The following is an 18,945-nucleotide window of genomic DNA, read 5'->3' as shown; positions in this document are numbered from 1 at the left end:
AATTTATAATGTGGATAGAAAAATAAAAAAGTGTTTTTGAGCATCATCTGTATATATCTGAGAAATATTTTCTCAGAAACTAAAATTAAACTTGGATAAAGATAAATATATAAACGACTTTATGATGTTGCTATGTTTTTGCTTACTGTCATCATGCCGTCAAGAAGACCAGTCTCAGGCTTTGGTGGTGCCTGCAGACGTTCCATAGACCATTTATCTACCACAGATGACACCTGAGGATTTTCAATATTCAGCAAACGAAACCCAGTCATATTTACTCCACTGTACCTGTACGGTTCCAGGTCTAATGCAAACAAGTCCTGTCAGAAAAGATACAAAACGGTAAAACATAATGCTTCCAGAGAAAATCATAGATGTTTCCATTTTCAGCAATATCATCTCCACTACCTGAAGTAGGTTCATTAACCATAAATGGACATCAATCATATTTTAAATGTGCATAGTATTTTATTCTACTCCAGAATTTTTATTGCTTAAATAGATAGATAATCCCTTTATTACCCATATTACCCATTGCATCTAAGCCTCTGTAGACTGCCCCCATATTGCAGTTCTTTTGACAGACTTGCATTTTAGCCAATCAGTGCCCTCTCAAAAGTAACTCCATGGGCGTTAGCACAATGTTATCTACACTCACCAGCCACTTTATTATGTACACCCTGCTAGTACCGGGCTTGACCCCCTTTTGCCTTCAGATTTGTCTTAATTCTTCGTGGCATAAATTCAACAAGGTGTTGGTAACATTCCTCAGACATTTTGGTCCATATTAACATAATAGCATCACGCAGTGGCTGCAGATTTGTCGGCTGCACATTCATGATACAAATCTCCCGTTTCACCACATGCCAAAGGTGCTCTATTGGATTGAGATCTTGTGACTGTGGAGGTCATTGGAGTACAGTGAACTCATTGTCATGTTCAAGGAACCAGTTTAAGATGATTTGAGCTTTGTGACATGGTGCATTATCCTGCTTGAAGCAGCCATCAGAAGATGGGTACACTATAGTCATAAAAGGATGGACATGGTCAGCAACAATAATCAGGTAAGCCGTGACGTTTAAATGATGTTCAATTGGTACTAAGGGGCCCAAAGTGTGCCAATAAAATATCCCCCACGCCAATACACCATCAGCACCAGCCTCAACTGTTGATACAAGGCAGGATGGATCCATGCTTTCATGTTGTTTATGCCAAATTCTGACCCAACCATCTAAATATCACAGCTGAAAATGAGACTCATAAGACCAGGCAACGTTTTTTCAATCTTCTTGTAGCCTCAGTTTCCTTTTCTTTGCTAACAGGAATGGTACCCGGTGTGGTCTTCTGCTGCGGTAGCCCATCTGCTTTAAGGTTCGATATGTTGTGCATTCAGAAATGTTATTCTGCTTACCTTTGTTGTAATAAGTGGTTATTTGAGTTACTGTTGCCTTTCTATCATCTCGAACCAGTCTGCCCATTCTCCTATGACCTCAACAAGGCATTTTCATCCACACAACTGCCGCTCACTGGATATTTTCTTTTTTTCAGACCATTCTCTGTAAACCATAGAGATGGTTGTGCGTGAAAATCCCAGTAGATCAGCAGTTTTTTAAATACTCCAACCAGCCCGTCTGGCACCAACAAACATGCCACGTTCAAAGTCAATTAAATCCCCTTTCTTCCCCATTCTGATGCTCAGTTTGAACTTCAGCAAGTTGCCTTCACCACGTCTAGATGCCTAAATGAATTGAGTTGCTGCCATGTGATTGGCTGATTAGCAATTTGTGTTACCAAGCAATTGGACAGGTGTACCTAATAAAGTGGCGGTGAGTGTATATGGCACACATGAACTAATGCCCTCTAGCTGTGAAAAACTGTCAAATGCTTTGAGATAAGAAGCAGCCATCAAGGGCTTAGAAATTAGCAGATGAGCCTACCTAGATTTAGCTTTCAAGAAACAAATACCAAGAGTACAAAGCAAATTTGATGGTAAAAGCAAATTCTAAAAGTTGTTTAAAATTGCATGTCCTATTTGAATCATGAAAGTTTAATTTTGACTAGACTTTCCCTTTAACTGCTGAGTAATTTCCACCACTGTACAGAGTTGTTTTGGGGTTTTTAGATGGTTCTCACATTCATTAGCAGACCCAGCAGATTCACACTATGCCATTACCTTATGAATATATCATTACATGTGAGAACTCTACAAAAAAAAGTGTAAACATATTTTTTATTAAAATTTTAATAAACAAGGTGTGTGCTATTTTCTAAACTCTATAGTCAAAATAAAAAAAATAAAATCTATGACACTCTTGACAGTGAAATAAGATCCTTCACAGTAAATTATGAAATAAAATTTAACCTTGAACACTTGAAAAAAGTTAAAATTTACTGAAAAGTACACAATGCAAAGAGTACTTTATTTTTGTATCGTAAATATAGTTTTTCAGCCTTGGTCAGAGAGCTGGACAGAGGCGTTCCTTGAGTGCCTGTAAATGTACAGGTCTCACCCCAGGTATATGATACCTGCAGGGTTCACTGCTTTATCTCATATATTAAAAGCTGGGGAATTTGTCTCAAAATGCATCATGCACTTATTACATTATTAGAAGAAGATGTGTAACTGAAAATAGAAGCAAATGCAATGTAAATATATATTTATCAGTACTAGCTGCTTCATGTTAAATTCCATTCCAAAAAGCTTCATAATTTCTATGAGAGCATCTTGGCCACTTTTTTTTTTAGAGAACTGAGGTCTGTCAATGTAAGGGTCAGCATGATAGTTTACTTCATGCCAGAGAATAAGGCCCTCAGAGAAACTAAATACAAATATCTCAGAGAATGTGACATTCTTGAACTTAATATTGTATTACTGATAGTCTCCATATAAGCTCTTTATAACAAGGTTTAAGATACTGTATGTTCATATTCTAGAGCACCTTACTAACTTTCCTGAACCCTAAGGTATGTGAACATTATGTTTTGCAGATATTACACAAATTAAATATCTTATATGGATTCACAGAATATAGATGGCACGATCAAGTGTTAGCTGCTTACAACAGCAGATAAACAGAAGATATTTAACATTAGCAGATATTTTGAGGCTTCCTTTTAGCAACTATATCAAACTCAAGCTCAGAGCATGCATTTTTTATCTGATTACTTGCACATGGTATAAGGACTTTACATCTGATGAAGGCAGCTTTATTGAAGAAGAGGTTTTTGTGGACATTGCAACTGATCATATTATTATTATTTAATAATAATCATAATAATAATGAATGCAAATACCTTGCAGAATCATTTTAATGAACATCAAAGCTGTGTTCTAATTGCCCTGACTCACTTATATCTAAGAAAGGAACCGTTTTGTCCAATAAATACATACAGAAAGAGAATCACAAAATCCATTAAGTATTTCCGCAGTCATGCAGAAACTACAGTCTATTTCAGGGATATTGATCCTTATTTATCTGTATTAGCTTATCTTTCCTTTCTCCATCTTATGGTTTGCTAAATGATGTCTGCTCATATTAAATAGCCCCTGAGCTTTCCTCAGTCTTTCCCATCCATTATAATGAGTTGGAAAATCTTCTGCTTCAACATTCTTAATTTTGCAGCATCCATGTCATTATGCTAAACACACAGCTCCATATTTGTTTCAAGCACACTGTAGCTCTAAGTCACTTTAATCAGACAACAGCCAAACTTTCACTGCAATTTTCTGTTTGCCTTTTATCTCTGTCTGGCCACAAATACAAATATTTGGAGGCATCATCCCTTATTTTTTTAAGCAAGTGAAACTTTTTTTTTTTTTATTTGAATGTTATTTTATGTTTTTTTATATTTAATTTAAATATTTCTTAACTATTCACATGCCATCTCTTTAATTCATATATAGGCATTCAAGCAATTTAATTGTGGCCCTTTTATTTGGTTTTTGGATGAGGACAGACATAATTTATGTGAATTCATTATATTCACATTGTATTTCAAAAATTGCATGCTGTAATTCATTAGAGCATGCAGTGGTTTTCATTACTCACAATGGAATTTTGTGTTCAAACACATAAATAAAGTCTTTGCATACAAAGAGAGAAGCGCTCTACCAGGAACGAACAACAGCTCAGTGGCTTGTTCTATGGCGATTTACCACCCGGAAGCAGCCTCTTTTAGACCAGTGTGCGTTTCACAGAAGAAAACTTTCCTGAAGTATATCAGTCTGATCCCGCCAAGTAAGGTCAGTCCAGCCCCGAAATACCAGGCAATTCTCCTCTGAACAAGGAACATGACAACCCCAGACGATCGTTTCGGCCTCCTATGGGCCTCGTCAGTGAGGTGCAGCCATATTCCTCTAAGCACACTGGGCAAGGAGTCCACGTCTGGTTTCCCCCATCACCCATAGGGAGACTTCCCCAGGGTCATAATAATTTGCATACAAAGAGAGAAGCGCTCTACCAGGAACGAACAACAGCTCAGTGGCTTGTTCTATGGCGATTTACCACCCGGAAGCAGCCTCTTTTAGACCAGTGTGCTTTTCACAGAAGAAAACTTTCCTGAAGTATATCAGTCTGATCCCGCCAAGTAAGGTCAGTCCAGCCCCGAAATACCAGGCAATTCTCCTCTGAACAAGGAACATGACAACCCCAGACGATCGTTTCGGCCTCCTATGGGCCTCGTCAGTGAGGTGCAGCCATATTCCTCTAAGCACACTGGGCAAGGAGTCCACGTCTGGTTTCCCCCATCACCCATAGGGAGACTTCCCCAGGGTCATAATAATTTGCATACAAAGAGAGAAGCGCTCTACCAGGAACGAACAACAGCTCAGTGGCTTGTTCTATGGCGATTTACCACCCGGAAGCAGCCTCTTTTAGACCAGTGTGCTTTTCACAGAAGAAAACTTTCCTGAAGTATATCAGTCTGATCCCGCCAAGTAAGGTCAGTCCAGCCCCGAAATACCATGCAATTCTCCTCTGAACAAGGAACATGACAACCCCAGACGATCGTTTCGGCCTCCTATGGGCCTCGTCAGTGAGGTGCAGCCACATTCCTCTAAGCACACTGGGCAAGGAGTCCACGTCTGGTTTCCCCCATCACCCATAGGGAGACTTCCCCAGGGTCATAATAATTTGCATACAAAGAGAGAAGCGCTCTACCAGGAACGAACAACAGCTCAGTGGCTTGTTCTATGGCGATTTACCACCCGGAAGCAGCCTCTTTTAGACCAGTGTGCTTTTCACAGAAGAAAACTTTCCTGAAGTATATCAGTCTGATCCCGCCAAGTAAGGTCAGTCCAGCCCCGAAATACCAGGCAATTCTCCTCTGAACAAGGAACATGACAACCCCAGACGATCGTTTCGGCCTCCTATGGGCCTCGTCAGTGAGGTGCAGCCATATTCCTCTAAGCACACTGGGCAAGGAGTCCACGTCTGGTTTCCCCCATCACCCATAGGGAGACTTCCCCAGGGTCATAATAATTTGCATACAAAGAGAGAAGCGCTCTACCAGGAACGAACAACAGCTCAGTGGCTTGTTCTATGGCGATTTACCACCCGGAAGCAGCCTCTTTTAGACCAGTGTGCTTTTCACAGAAGAAAACTTTCCTGAAGTATATCAGTCTGATCCCGCCAAGTAAGGTCAGTCCAGCCCCGAAATACCAGGCAATTCTCCTCTGAACAAGGAACATGACAACCCCAGACGATCGTTTCGGCCTCCTATGGGCCTCGTCAGTGAGGTGCAGCCATATTCCTCTAAGCACACTGGGCAAGGAGTCCACGTCTGGTTTCCCCCATCACCCATAGGGAGACTTCCCCAGGGTCATAATAATTTGCATACAAAGAGAGAAGCGCTCTACCAGGAACGAACAACAGCTCAGTGGCTTGTTCTATGGCGATTTACCACCCGGAAGCAGCCTCTTTTAGACCAGTGTGCTTTTCACAGAAGAAAACTTTCCTGAAGTATATCAGTCTGATCCCGCCAAGTAAGGTCAGTCCAGCCCCGAAATACCAGGCAATTCTCCTCTGAACAAGGAACATGACAACCCCAGACGATCGTTTCGGCCTCCTATGGGCCTCGTCAGTGAGGTGCAGCCATATTCCTCTAAGCACACTGGGCAAGGAGTCCACGTCTGGTTTCCCCCATCACCCATAGGGAGACTTCCCCAGGGTCATAATAATTTGCATACAAAGAGAGAAGCGCTCTACCAGGAACGAACAACAGCTCAGTGGCTTGTTCTATGGCGATTTACCACCCGGAAGCAGCCTCTTTTAGACCAGTGTGCTTTTCACAGAAGAAAACTTTCCTGAAGTATATCAGTCTGATCCCGCCAAGTAAGGTCAGTCCAGCCCCGAAATACCAGGCAATTCTCCTCTGAACAAGGAACATGACAACCCCAGACGATCGTTTCGGCCTCCTATGGGCCTCGTCAGTGAGGTGCAGCCATATTCCTCTAAGCACACTGGGCAAGGAGTCCACGTCTGGTTTCCCCCATCACCCATAGGGAGACTTCCCCAGGGTCATAATAATTTGCATACAAAGAGAGAAGCGCTCTACCAGGAACGAACAACAGCTCAGTGGCTTGTTCTATGGCGATTTACCACCCGGAAGCAGCCTCTTTTAGACCAGTGTGCGTTTCACAGAAGAAAACTTTCCTGAAGTATATCAGTCTGATCCCGCCAAGTAAGGTCAGTCCAGCCCCGAAATACCAGGCAATTCTCCTCTGAACAAGGAACATGACAACCCCAGACGATCGTTTCGGCCTCCTATGGGCCTCGTCAGTGAGGTGCAGCCATATTCCTCTAAGCACACTGGGCAAGGAGTCCACGTCTGGTTTCCCCCATCACCCATAGGGAGACTTCCCCAGGGTCATAATAATTTGCATACAAAGAGAGAAGCGCTCTACCAGGAACGAACAACAGCTCAGTGGCTTGTTCTATGGCGATTTACCACCCGGAAGCAGCCTCTTTTAGACCAGTGTGCTTTTCACAGAAGAAAACTTTCCTGAAGTATATCAGTCTGATCCCGCCAAGTAAGGTCAGTCCAGCCCCGAAATACCAGGCAATTCTCCTCTGAACAAGGAACATGACAACCCCAGACGATCGTTTCGGCCTCCTATGGGCCTCGTCAGTGAGGTGCAGCCATATTCCTCTAAGCACACTGGGCAAGGAGTCCACGTCTGGTTTCCCCCATCACCCATAGGGAGACTTCCCCAGGGTCATAATAATTTGCATACAAAGAGAGAAGCGCTCTACCAGGAACGAACAACAGCTCAGTGGCTTGTTCTATGGCGATTTACCACCCGGAAGCAGCCTCTTTTAGACCAGTGTGCTTTTCACAGAAGAAAACTTTCCTGAAGTATATCAGTCTGATCCCGCCAAGTAAGGTCAGTCCAGCCCCGAAATACCAGGCAATTCTCCTCTGAACAAGGAACATGACAACCCCAGACGATCGTTTCGGCCTCCTATGGGCCTCGTCAGTGAGGTGCAGCCATATTCCTCTAAGCACACTGGGCAAGGAGTCCACGTCTGGTTTCCCCCATCACCCATAGGGAGACTTCCCCAGGGTCATAATAATTTGCATACAAAGAGAGAAGCGCTCTACCAGGAACGAACAACAGCTCAGTGGCTTGTTCTATGGCGATTTACCACCCGGAAGCAGCCTCTTTTAGACCAGTGTGCTTTTCACAGAAGAAAACTTTCCTGAAGTATATCAGTCTGATCCCGCCAAGTAAGGTCAGTCCAGCCCCGAAATACCAGGCAATTCTCCTCTGAACAAGGAACATGACAACCCCAGACGATCGTATCGGCCTCCTATGGGCCTCGTCAGTGAGGTGCAGCCATATTCCTCTAAGCACACTGGGCAAGGAGTCCACGTCTGGTTTCCCCCATCACCCATAGGGAGACTTCCCCAGGGTCATAATAATTTGCATACATAAATAAAGTCTTGCTTAGCATCTATAGAGAACTGCTGGCCCTTAGCAATATGCAACAACAGTCGCATCCCCACTTTGATTGTCATCTGTGTTTAGTGAGCTGCAGTGCTTGTGGCACCTGAGTAGAACTTTGGGCCCGATGATCTAAAGCTCTTGTCTCAGGTGAGATGATCTACAGCTCTCCTCTCAGGTGAGATGATCTGCAGCTCTCCTCTCAGGGGACATGATCTGCAGCTCTCTTCTCAGGTGAGATGATCTAAAGCTCTCCTCTCAGGTGAGATGATCTAAAGCTCTCCTCTCAGGTGAGATGATCTAAAGCTCTCCTCTCAGGTGAGATGATCTAAAGCTCTCCTCTCAGGTGAGATGATCTGCAGCTCTCCTCTCAGGTGAGATGATCTAAAGCTCTCCTCTCAGGTGAGATGATCTGCAGCTCTCCTCTCAGGTGAGATGATCTGCAGCTCTCCTCTTAGGTGAGATGATCTGCAGCTCTCTTCTCAGGTGAGATGATCTGCAGCTCTCTTCTCAGGTGAGATAATCTAAAGCTCTCCTCTCAGGTGAGATGATCTGCAGCTCTCCTCTCAGGTGAGATGATCTGCAGATCTCCTCTTAGGTGAGCTCTCTGCTCAGGTGAGATGATCTAAAGATCTCCGCTCAGGTGAGATGATCTAAAGCTCTCCTCTCAGGTGAGATGATCTAAACCTCTCCTCTCAGGTGAGATAATCTAAACCTCTCCTCTCAGGTGAGATGATCTGCAGCTCTCCTCTCAGGTGAAATGATCTGCAGCTCTCCTCTCAGGTGAGATGATCTAAAGCTCTCCTCTCAGGTGAGATGATATAAAGCTCGCCTCTCAGGTGAGATGATCTAAAGCTCTCCTCTCAGGTGATATGATCTAAAGCTTTCCTCTCAGGTGAGATGATCTGCAGCTCTCCTCTCATGTGAAATTATCTGCAGCTCTCCTCTCAGGTGAGATGATCTAAAGCTCTCCTCTCAGATGAGATGATCTAAATCTCTCCTCTCAGGTGAGATGATCTAAAGCTCTCCTCTCAGGTGAGATGATTTAACGCTCTCCTCACAGGTGAGATAATTTAAGAGGTCTCATCAGTACAACAAGGCCCCTCAAAAAAATTTAGAAACACAAATGTTATCTTGACACATGTTGATGTAACAATGTAGTGTTCTTTATGTGAAGGAGAGACTCTTATATTACAGTATATGGTCTAAAAAGATCCCAAATATTTTGTGTTATTTCTCTCCATGACAGCGAGTTTTTGATAATCAGGCCCTTTATCTATGTGTTTAACCCTTTTGCTGGGGTTCAACACATAAACTTAAGTGCAAATAAATAAAAAATTACACATTCTAATGAACTAGAGCATGCCATTTTTCCCCTTCACTGTCCTTTTCATGTCATTTTACTGTACACTAATATTTATAAGCCCTTACTGATACCTAAAGGATTCTCTAAGTCACCTTAAAGGGACATAATACTCATATGCTAAATCCCTTGAAAGTGATGCAGCAAAACTGTAAAAAGCTGACAGGAAAATATCACCTGAGCATCTCTATGTAAAAAAGGATGATATTTTACCCCACAATCTCCTCTGCTCAGCAGTCAAGTCCTGTGTAAAAAGTTATGCTTCAGTTATTGCCCAGCTACAGCTAAAAAAAAGCAGCCAAACAGCATCAACAGTGATGAGGTCATGAACTCTTTTACTGTGATCTCATGAGATTTCATAGTAAACTTCCTTAAACTGAATAGGGAAATAGCATGAGTGTGCATGAGGCTCACTCCCTTGCCTGTCCCGGGACAGACATACTGATTTGCTGCTTAAAGTCCTTTACAATGGGGTTTGAATATCTTTTTCTTTCATGTAATAAGCAAGAGTCCATGAGCTAGTGACGTATGGGATATACATTCCTACCAGGAGGGGCAAAGTTTCCCAAACCTCAAAATGCCTATAAATACACCCCTCACCACACCCACAAATCAGTTTTACAAACTTTGCCTCCTATGGAGGTGGTGAAGTAAGTTTGTGCTAGATTCTACGTTGATATGCGCTCCGCAGCAGGTTGGAGCCCGGTTTTCCTCTCAGCGTGCAGTGAATGTCAGAGGGATGTGAGGAGAGTATTGCCTATTTGAATTCAATGATCTCCTTCTACGGGGTCTATTTCATAGGTTCTCTGTTATCGGTCGTAGAGATTCATCTCTTACCTCCCTTTTCAGATCGACGATATACTCTTATATATACCATTACCTCTACTGATTCTCGTTTCAGTACTGGTTTGGCTTTCTACTACATGCAGATGAGTGTCCTGGGGTAAGTAAGTCTTATTTTCTGTGACACTCTAAGCTATGGTTGGGCACTTTTATATAAAGTTCTAAATATATGTATTCAAACATTTATTTGCCTTGACTCAGAATGTTCAACGTTCCTTATTTCAGACAGTCAGTTTCATATTTGGGATAAGGCATATGAATCAATCAATTTTTTTTTCTTTCCTTAAAATTTGACTTTTTTCCCTGTGGGCTGTTAGGCTCGTGGGGGCTGAAAATGCTTCATTTTATTGCGTCATTCTTGGCGCAGACTTTTTTGGTGCAAAATTTTTTTTTCTGTTTCCGGCGTCATATGTGTCGCCGGAAGTTGCGTCATTTTTGATGTTTTTTTGCGCCAAAAGTGTCGCCGTTCCGGATGTGGCGTCATTTTTGGCGCCAAAAGCATTTAGGCGCCAAATAATGTGGGCGTCTTTTTTGGCGCTAAAAAATATGGGCGTCACTATTGTCTCCACATTATTTAAGTCTCATTATTTATTGCTTCTGGTTGCTAGAAGCTTGTTCACTGGCATTTTTTCCCATTCCTGAAACTGTCATTTAAGGAATTTGATCAATTTTGCTTTATATGTTGTTTTTTCTATTACATATTGCAAGATGTCCCAGATTGACACTGAGTCAGAAGATACTTCTGGAAAAACGCTGCCTGGTGCTGGATCGACCAAAGTTAAGTGTATCTGCTGTAAACTTGTGGTATCTGTTCCTCCAGCTGTTGTTTGTAATGAATGTCATGACAAACTTGTTAATGTAGATAATATTTCCTTTAGTAATGTTACATTACCTGTTGCTGTTCCGTCAACATCTAATTCTCAGAGTGTTCCTGTTAACATAAGAGATTTTGTTTCTAAATCCATTAAGAAGGCCATGTCTGTTATTCCTCCTTCTAGTAAACGTAAAAGGTCTTTTAAAACTTCTCATTTTTCAGATGAATTTTTAAATGAACCTCATCATTCTGATTCTGATAATGGTTCCTCTGGTTCAGAGGATTCTGTCTCAGAGGTTGATGCTGATAAATCTTCATATTTATGCAAAATGGAATTTATTCGTTCTTTACTTAAAGAAGTCTTAATTGCATTAGAAATAGAGGATTCTGGTCCTCTTGATACTAAATCTAAACGTTTAAATAAGGTTTTTAAATCTCCTGTAGTTATTCCAGAAGTTTTTCCTGTCCCTGATGCTCTTTCTGAAGTAATCTCCAGGGAATGGAATAATTTGGGTAATTCATTTACTCCTTCTAAAAGTTTTAAGCAATTATATCCTGTGCCAGCTGACAGATTAGAGTTTTGGGACAAAATCCCTAAAGTTGATGGGGCTATCTCTACTCTTGCTAAACGTACTACTATTCCTACGGCAGATAGTACTTCCTTTAAGGATCCTTTAGATAGGAAGATTGAATCCTTTCTAAGAAAAGCTTACTTATGTTCAGGTAATCTTCTTAGACCAGCTATATCTTTAGCGGATGTTGCTGCAGCTTCAACTTTTTGGTTAGAAGCTTTAGCGCAACAAGTAACAGATCATAATTCTCATAGCATTGTTAATCTTCTTCAACATGTTAATAACTTTATTTGTGATGCCATCTTTGATATCATTAGAGTCGATGTCAGGTATATGTCTCTAGCTATTTTAGCTAGAAGAGCTTTATGGCTTAAAACTTGGAATGCTGATATGTCTTCTAAGTCAACTTTGCTTTCCCTTTCTTTCCAGGGTAATAAATTATTTGGTTCTCAGTTGGATTCTATTATCTCAACTGTTACTGGAGGGAAAGGAACTTTTTTTACCACAGGATAAAAAATCTAAAGGTAAATTTAGGTCTAATAATCGTTTTCGTTCCTTTCGTCACAATAAGGAACAAAAGCCTGATCCTTCACCCACAGGAGCGGTATCAGTTTGGAAACCATCTCCAGTCTGGAATAAATCCAAGCCTTTTAGAAAACCAAAGCCAGCTCCCAAGTCCACATGAAGGTACGGCCCTCATTCCAGCCCAGCTGGTAGGGGGCAGATTACGTTTTTTCAAAAAAATTTGGTTCAATTCAATTCACAATCTTTGGATTCAGAACATTGTTTCAGAAGGGTACAGAATTGGCTTCAAGATAAGGCCTCCTGCAAAGAGATTTTTTCTTTCCCGTGTCCCAGTAAATCCAGCGAAAGCTCAAGCATTTCTGAAATGTGTTTCAGATCTAGAGTTGGCTGGAGTAATTATGCCAGTTCCAGTTCTGGAACAGGGGCTGGGGTTTTATTCAAATCTCTTCATTGTACCAAAGAAGGAGAATTCCTTCAGACCAGTTCTGGATCTAAAAATATTGAATCGTTATGTAAGGATACCAACATTCAAAATGGTAACTATAAGGACTATCCTGCCTTTTGTTCAGCAAGGGCATTATATGTCCACAATAGATTTACAGGATGCATATCTGCATATTCCGATTCATCCAGATCACTATCAGTTTCTGAGATTCTCTTTCCTAGACAAGCATTATCAGTTTGTGGCTCTGCCGTTTGGCCTAGCAACAGCTCCAAGAATTTTTACAAAGGTTCTCGGTGCCCTTCTGTCTGTAATCAGAGAACAGGGTATTGCGGTATTTCCTTATTTGGACAATATCTTGGTACTTGCTCAGTCTTCACATTTAGCAGAATCTCATACGAATCGACTTGTGTTGTTTCTTCAAGATCATGGTTGGAGGATCAATTTACCGAAAAGTTCATTGATTCCTCAGACAAGGGTAACCTTTTTAGGTTTCCAGATAGATTCAGTGTCCATGACTCTGTCCCTGACAGACAAGAGACGTCTAAAATTGATCTCAGCTTGTCGAAACCTTCAATCACAATCATTCCCTTCGGTAGCCTTATGCATGGAAATTCTAGGTCTTATGACTGCTGCATCGGACGCGATCCCCTTTGCTCGTTTTCACATGCGACCTCTTCAGCTCTGTATGCTGAACCAGTGGTGCAGGGATTACACAAAGATATCTCAATTAATATCTTTAAAACCGATTGTACGACACTCTCTGATGTGGTGGACAGATCACCATCATTTATTTCAGGGGGCTTCTTTTGTTCTTCCGACCTGGACTGTAATTTCAACAGATGCAAGTCTGACAGGTTGGGGAGCTGTTTGGGGGTCTCTGACAGCACAAGGGGTTTGGGAATCTCAGGAGGTGAGATTACCAATCAATATTTTGGAACTCCGTGCAATTTTCAGAGCTCTTCAGTCATGGCCTCTTCTAAAGAGAGAATCGTTCATTTGTTTTCAGACAGACAATGTCACAACTATGGCATACATCAATCATCAAGGAGGGACTCACAGTCCTCTGGCTATGAAAGAAGTATCTTGAATACTGGTATGGGCGGAATCCAGCTCCTGTCTAGTTTGTGCGGTTCATATCCCAGGTATAGACAATTGGGAAGCGGATTATCTCAGTCGCCAAACGTTACATCCGGGCGAATGGTCTCTTCACCCAGAGGTATTTCTTCAGATTGTTCAAATGTGGGGACTTCCAGAAATAGATCTGATGGCTTCTCATCTAAACAAGAAACTTCCCAGGTATCTGTCCAGATCCAGGGATCCTCAGGCGGAAGCAGTGGATGCATTGTCACTTCCTTGGAAGTATCATCCTGCCTATCTCTTTCCGCCTCTAGTTCTTCTTCCAAGAGTAATCTCCAAGATTCTGAAGGAATGCTCGTTTGTTCTGCTGGTGGCTCCAGCATGGCCTCACAGGTTTTTATATGCGGATCTTGTCCGGATGGCCTCTTGCCAACCGTGGTCTCTTCCGTTAAGACCAGACCTTCTGTCACAAGGTCCTTTTTTCCATCAGGATCTCAAATCCTTAAATTTAAAGGTATGGAGATTGAACGCTTGATTGTTAGTCAAAGAGGTTTCTCTGACTCTGTGATTAATACTATGTTACAGGCTCGTAAATCTGTATCTAGGAAGATATATTATAGAGTCTGGAAGACTTACATTTCTTGGTGTCTTTCTCATCATTTTTCCTGGCATTCCTTTAGAATTCCGAGAATTTTACAGTTTCTTCAGGATGGTTTGGATAAAGGTTTGTCTGCAAGTTCCTTGAAAGGACAAATCTCTGCTCTTTCTGTTCTTTTTCACAGAAAGATTGCTAATCATCCTGATATTCATTGTTTTGTACAAGCTTTGGTTCGTATAAAACCTGTCATTAAGTCAATTTCTCCTCCTTGGAGTTTGAATTTGGTTCTGGGGGCTCTTCAAGCTCTTCCGTTTGAACCTATGCATTCATTGGACATTAAATTACTTTCTTGGAAAGTTTTGTTTCTTTTGGCCATCTCTTCTGCTAGAAGAGTTTCTGAATTATCTGCTCTTTCTTGTGAGTCTCCTTTTCTGATTTTTCATCAGGATAAGGCAGTGTTGCGAACTTCTTTTAAATTTTTACCTAAGGTTGTGAATTCTAACAACATTAGTAGAGAAATTGTGGTTCCTTCATTATGTCCTAATCCTAAGAATTCTAAGGAGAAATCATTGCATTCTTTGGATGTAGTTAGAGCTTTGAAATATTATGTTGAAGCTACTAAGAATTTCCGAAAGACTTCTAGTCTATTTGTTATCTTTTCCGGTTCTAGGAAAGGTCAGAAGGCCTCTGCCATTTCTTTGTCATCTTGGTTAAAATCTTTAATTCATCATGCCTATGTCGAGTCAGGTAAAACTCCGCCTCAGAGGATTACAGCTCATTCTACTAGGTCAGTTTCTACTTCCTGGGCGTTTAGGAATGAAGCTTCGGTTGATCAGATTTGCAAAGCAGCAACTTGGTCTTCTTTGCATACTTTTACTAAATTCTACCATTTTGATGTGTTTTCTTCTTCTGAAGCAGTTTTTGGTAGAAAAGTACTTCAGGCAGCTGTTTCAGTTTGATTCTTCTGCTTATAATTTCAGTTTTTTTCATTATAAGATTTAAACTTTATTTTGGGTGTGGATTATTTTCAGCGGAATTGGCTGTCTTTATTTTATCCCTCCCTCTCTAGTGACTCTTGCGTGGAAGATCCACATCTTGGGTAGTCATTATCCCATACGTCACTAGCTCATGGACTCTTGCTAATTACATGAAAGAAAACATAATTTATATAAGAACTTACCTGATAAATTCATTTCTTTCATATTAGCAAGAGTCCATGAGGCCCACCCTTTTTGTGGTGGTTATGATTTTTTTGTATAAAGCACAATTATTCCAATTCCTTATTTTTTATGCTTTCGCACTTTTTTCTTATCACCCCACTTCTTGTGGGTGTGGTGAGGGGTGTATTTATAGGCATTTTGAGGTTTGGGAAACTTTGCCCCTCCTGGTAGGAATGTATATCCCATAATTCACTAGCTCATGGACTCTTGCTAATAGGAAAGAAATGAATTTATCAGGTAAGTTCTTACATAAATGATGTTTTTTTTTTACATAGAGATATTCAGGTGATATTTTCTAGTCAGCTTTTTACAGCTTTGCTGCATCACTTTCAAGTGTTTCAACATTTTGGTATCATGGTCCTTTAATAGAAAAATATGGAGAACTGTCATCAGCTCTTTTATTTGGGTAATGAAGCATCAATATACTTTTAGTAAAAAGATCAGTATTCTCTTTAATGCCATTTGAACATGTGCTCCTGATTCATCTTTTAAACATTCTTCCAATTATTTATGCAATTTTAATACATTTATTAAACAAAAAGAATACTCTAAATTACACCCTTTTTTGTGATTGTTTAACAACATGAAGTAAATTTGGTTTTAAAGTTAAGGAAAATATTTTTATTGCTTAGTTTTCTTTTGGTTTTAAAAAAAAGTCTTCTTTGCATAATTTATTGATTATACCTTTTGACTAATTTAACCCCAAGTACAGAATTTAAAAACTCTAAAGTTTCTTTAAGTGTCTCCTAGATTTCCATGAGTCTAAAACTAGAAAACCAATGTTTTAAGTGTCCTTACTTCCTTTACAGGATTCTCTTGTTAACTGATCCCTGCAGCTCTGAAATGTTTGCTAAAATGTTTATTTACAGTCTAGTGGTTAATTGTTTTAAGGGATAGAAAGGTCAAAATTGAAATGTGCATTATGTATTTCAATACATTTTTGCAATTTACTTTCATTAGCAAAAATGATTTTAATAAAAGTTATTGCTTTTCTTTGTATCATATGCATGTATTCTGTGATGGCTGCCAGTTATGTGCATTGCTTTTGGAAAGACTTGTTTCCTCTGAGCCGTAATTAGGTTTGCGCGAGGTCACAAACCAATAAAAATGCTGTTGTAGGTAATTTAGTTTATCGACTGCTGCCAATGGCTCGTTTTACCTCTATAATCGGGGGCTGGCTGCTGAAAATATTTTTGCAACCCATAGAAAGTATTGGAAGCTGTTAAGCAACAACTACCAGGTTTCCAATGAAAGAGCAAACCGTTTATACACTTTCTGAGGCTATCGATACATTGAAAATAATTACACCCAGCTCAACTAGACGTAAAAGAGGAACATTTTGTTTTTTTGAGACCTATTTCTCATTGATTTAAGTGTTTCTATGTAGAATTTTTTTTTAATATCTAATATTTATTGTTGTCCCCTGTATAGGAATAGTTGCACTTATGTTCCTTTGCAAATATCACTATGTATTTAAATATAAAAATATATGCAAGCACATAACTACAGAATTCAAACTATACCTATGCCAACAATACATATTACATATATTAACAAAGTAGAAAATATAATAAAAAATATTTGCTAATAGTTAAAAATATGTATATGTATATGTGTATCTTTTTATATTTTATAGTGTATGGTCGGGTAACCATAGCAACTAATTGATTTTCAAGAAATGCGACGTTGGATAGAAGCATTAACACAATGTTAACTTACACCTACACGGAAAGAGGGACTGCATGCAATGTGCAAAATATTTAAATGGAAACCTGGTATTAAAATGGATCCGTAAATGACTTTTAGCTGTCAGCCACTTTGGTAGCTTACAGCTCAATTTTTAACGACTTAATATAAGCGAGGCCATAATTTGTGTCAAAAAAGTCACCACTGACTCTCTGCGAAGGGTTGGTGTTTAAATGCTGGTGCATGGCCCCTCACAGGATATGTACATATGCCACAGACTAACAGTAATAACTCTTACTAGAAGTATTTTTGCTAATGGAAGTTTAATGCAAAAATGCATCATTTTATATTTAAATGCACATATGCACATTTCAATTTTGACCTTTTATCCCTTTAACAGTATTCCTGGCTTTCCTTCCATATTAGGATTTTGTTTTCTCTTTTGGAGTCCACACATGGTACAGCCAATCAGAGGCTTTATTGCCTCAATGACTAAGGGCACACTCAGATTTCAGTGTGGCAGGCGTTGCGGCCTATGATTGGCTGTTTCAGTCAATGCCGCAAAATAGAAAAAGAAGTCTGTAAAGAGATGGGCAGCAGGGAAAGCTAACAACATGCACACACAGGGTATAAGTAAACAGGATTCAAAATAATTTAGAGGGAATCCTAAAGTGTGAGTAAGGTATCTGATTGCATTTACTGTTCCTTTTATGCCTCTTTAAGCTGAATATGTTTAGAAAACTCTATAATTCACCTACTCAAGTGACTTAGCATTTTACCTAGACTAATATGCCACATTGAGATTATCTTCTACAGTTTAGCTAATTATATGATCTGAACTATCTCTATTTAGAAATAGAACATCATATCAGAACTTAAATTAAAAAATAAACATAGGCCATATTCTTTAATGCATTCAAAAATGATGAACTGAATCAGATCAAGGTTCAGTGGTTATTACACAGAGAAAACACCTTGTCTCTCTTATGTTTCACTTACAGAAAACATAATGGCATAAATTGTGATATAAAAAAGAACCCAATAATTATAGTGGTTAAAAAGGATTTAGCTAAGCAGCTGAAAACTAAGATTGTATACCTTATTCAATCAAATGATACATTTAAAATAATAAATGGATAGTATTTAATGATAAAATAGAATCAGAATAAATTATTAGTATCTCAGAGAGAATGTGTATTTTAAATAACATAAAAAGTCTTACTGACCTATCAGGAACTATTACAATTTAATGTTTATATTTGCAATTAATCAGTATCTTACAGTTTTATAAAATAATTTGGAACAAAGTTTCTAAAATATTTTTTTTTTTAAAAATCTGTTTTTTTTAAGGGACATTCCTGTCAAAATTTAAATGAACATAGATTAATTACATCTTTGAATAAAAAACATATTTGCAACATACATGTATTAGCAAAAATGCTTCTAGTAAAAGCTATCACTGTTTTAGTATTAACATTTTTCTCTGCACGTGCATGTGAAGCATAGCTAGATATTGTCACTGCACCAGCATTTTAAATACTGCAGCTGCTAAGAGCACCAGTGGGGCTTAAATCATGCTAGCAATTGACAAATTGAGTCATTACCAGATGGAATAAGCACCTTAGGTTCTCTGAGCAAGTGCTGTGTTTAAAATGTTGGTGCACGGTGCATACTTAAATACACTTTTGAAATGGCTATAGGTTTTATTAGAAGCTTTGTTGCTAATAAATGTATATTACAAAAATGCTTCTATTTAAAACTGAAATGCCTCAATGTGCATTCCAGTTTGGGCTGGAATGTTCCTTTAATGTTTAAATATATTTATTTATATTTTTAGACATGAAAATGTAGTGCACT

At 39.6% G+C, this 18,945-nt stretch overlaps 1 protein-coding gene across 1 annotated transcript in view; it reads right to left on the bottom strand.

The window, feature by feature from the left end:
• Positions 1-18,945, bottom strand: part of GRIK1 (glutamate ionotropic receptor kainate type subunit 1) — an 847,144-nt gene that overhangs the window by 467,644 nt on the left and 360,555 nt on the right. The window contains exon 7 of the mRNA XM_053705180.1: positions 147-320. Within this exon, the coding sequence (XP_053561155.1) occupies positions 147-320 (174 nt within the window). The remainder of the gene's footprint in view (positions 1-146; positions 321-18,945) is intronic.

The sequence above is a fragment of the Bombina bombina genome, chromosome 3 (genome assembly GCF_027579735.1).
Source record: "Bombina bombina isolate aBomBom1 chromosome 3, aBomBom1.pri, whole genome shotgun sequence".
Classification (NCBI taxonomy): domain Eukaryota; kingdom Metazoa; phylum Chordata; class Amphibia; order Anura; family Bombinatoridae; genus Bombina; species Bombina bombina.
Note: the sequence above shows the minus strand (reverse complement) of the source record. Positions and strands in the feature narration are given on the sequence as shown.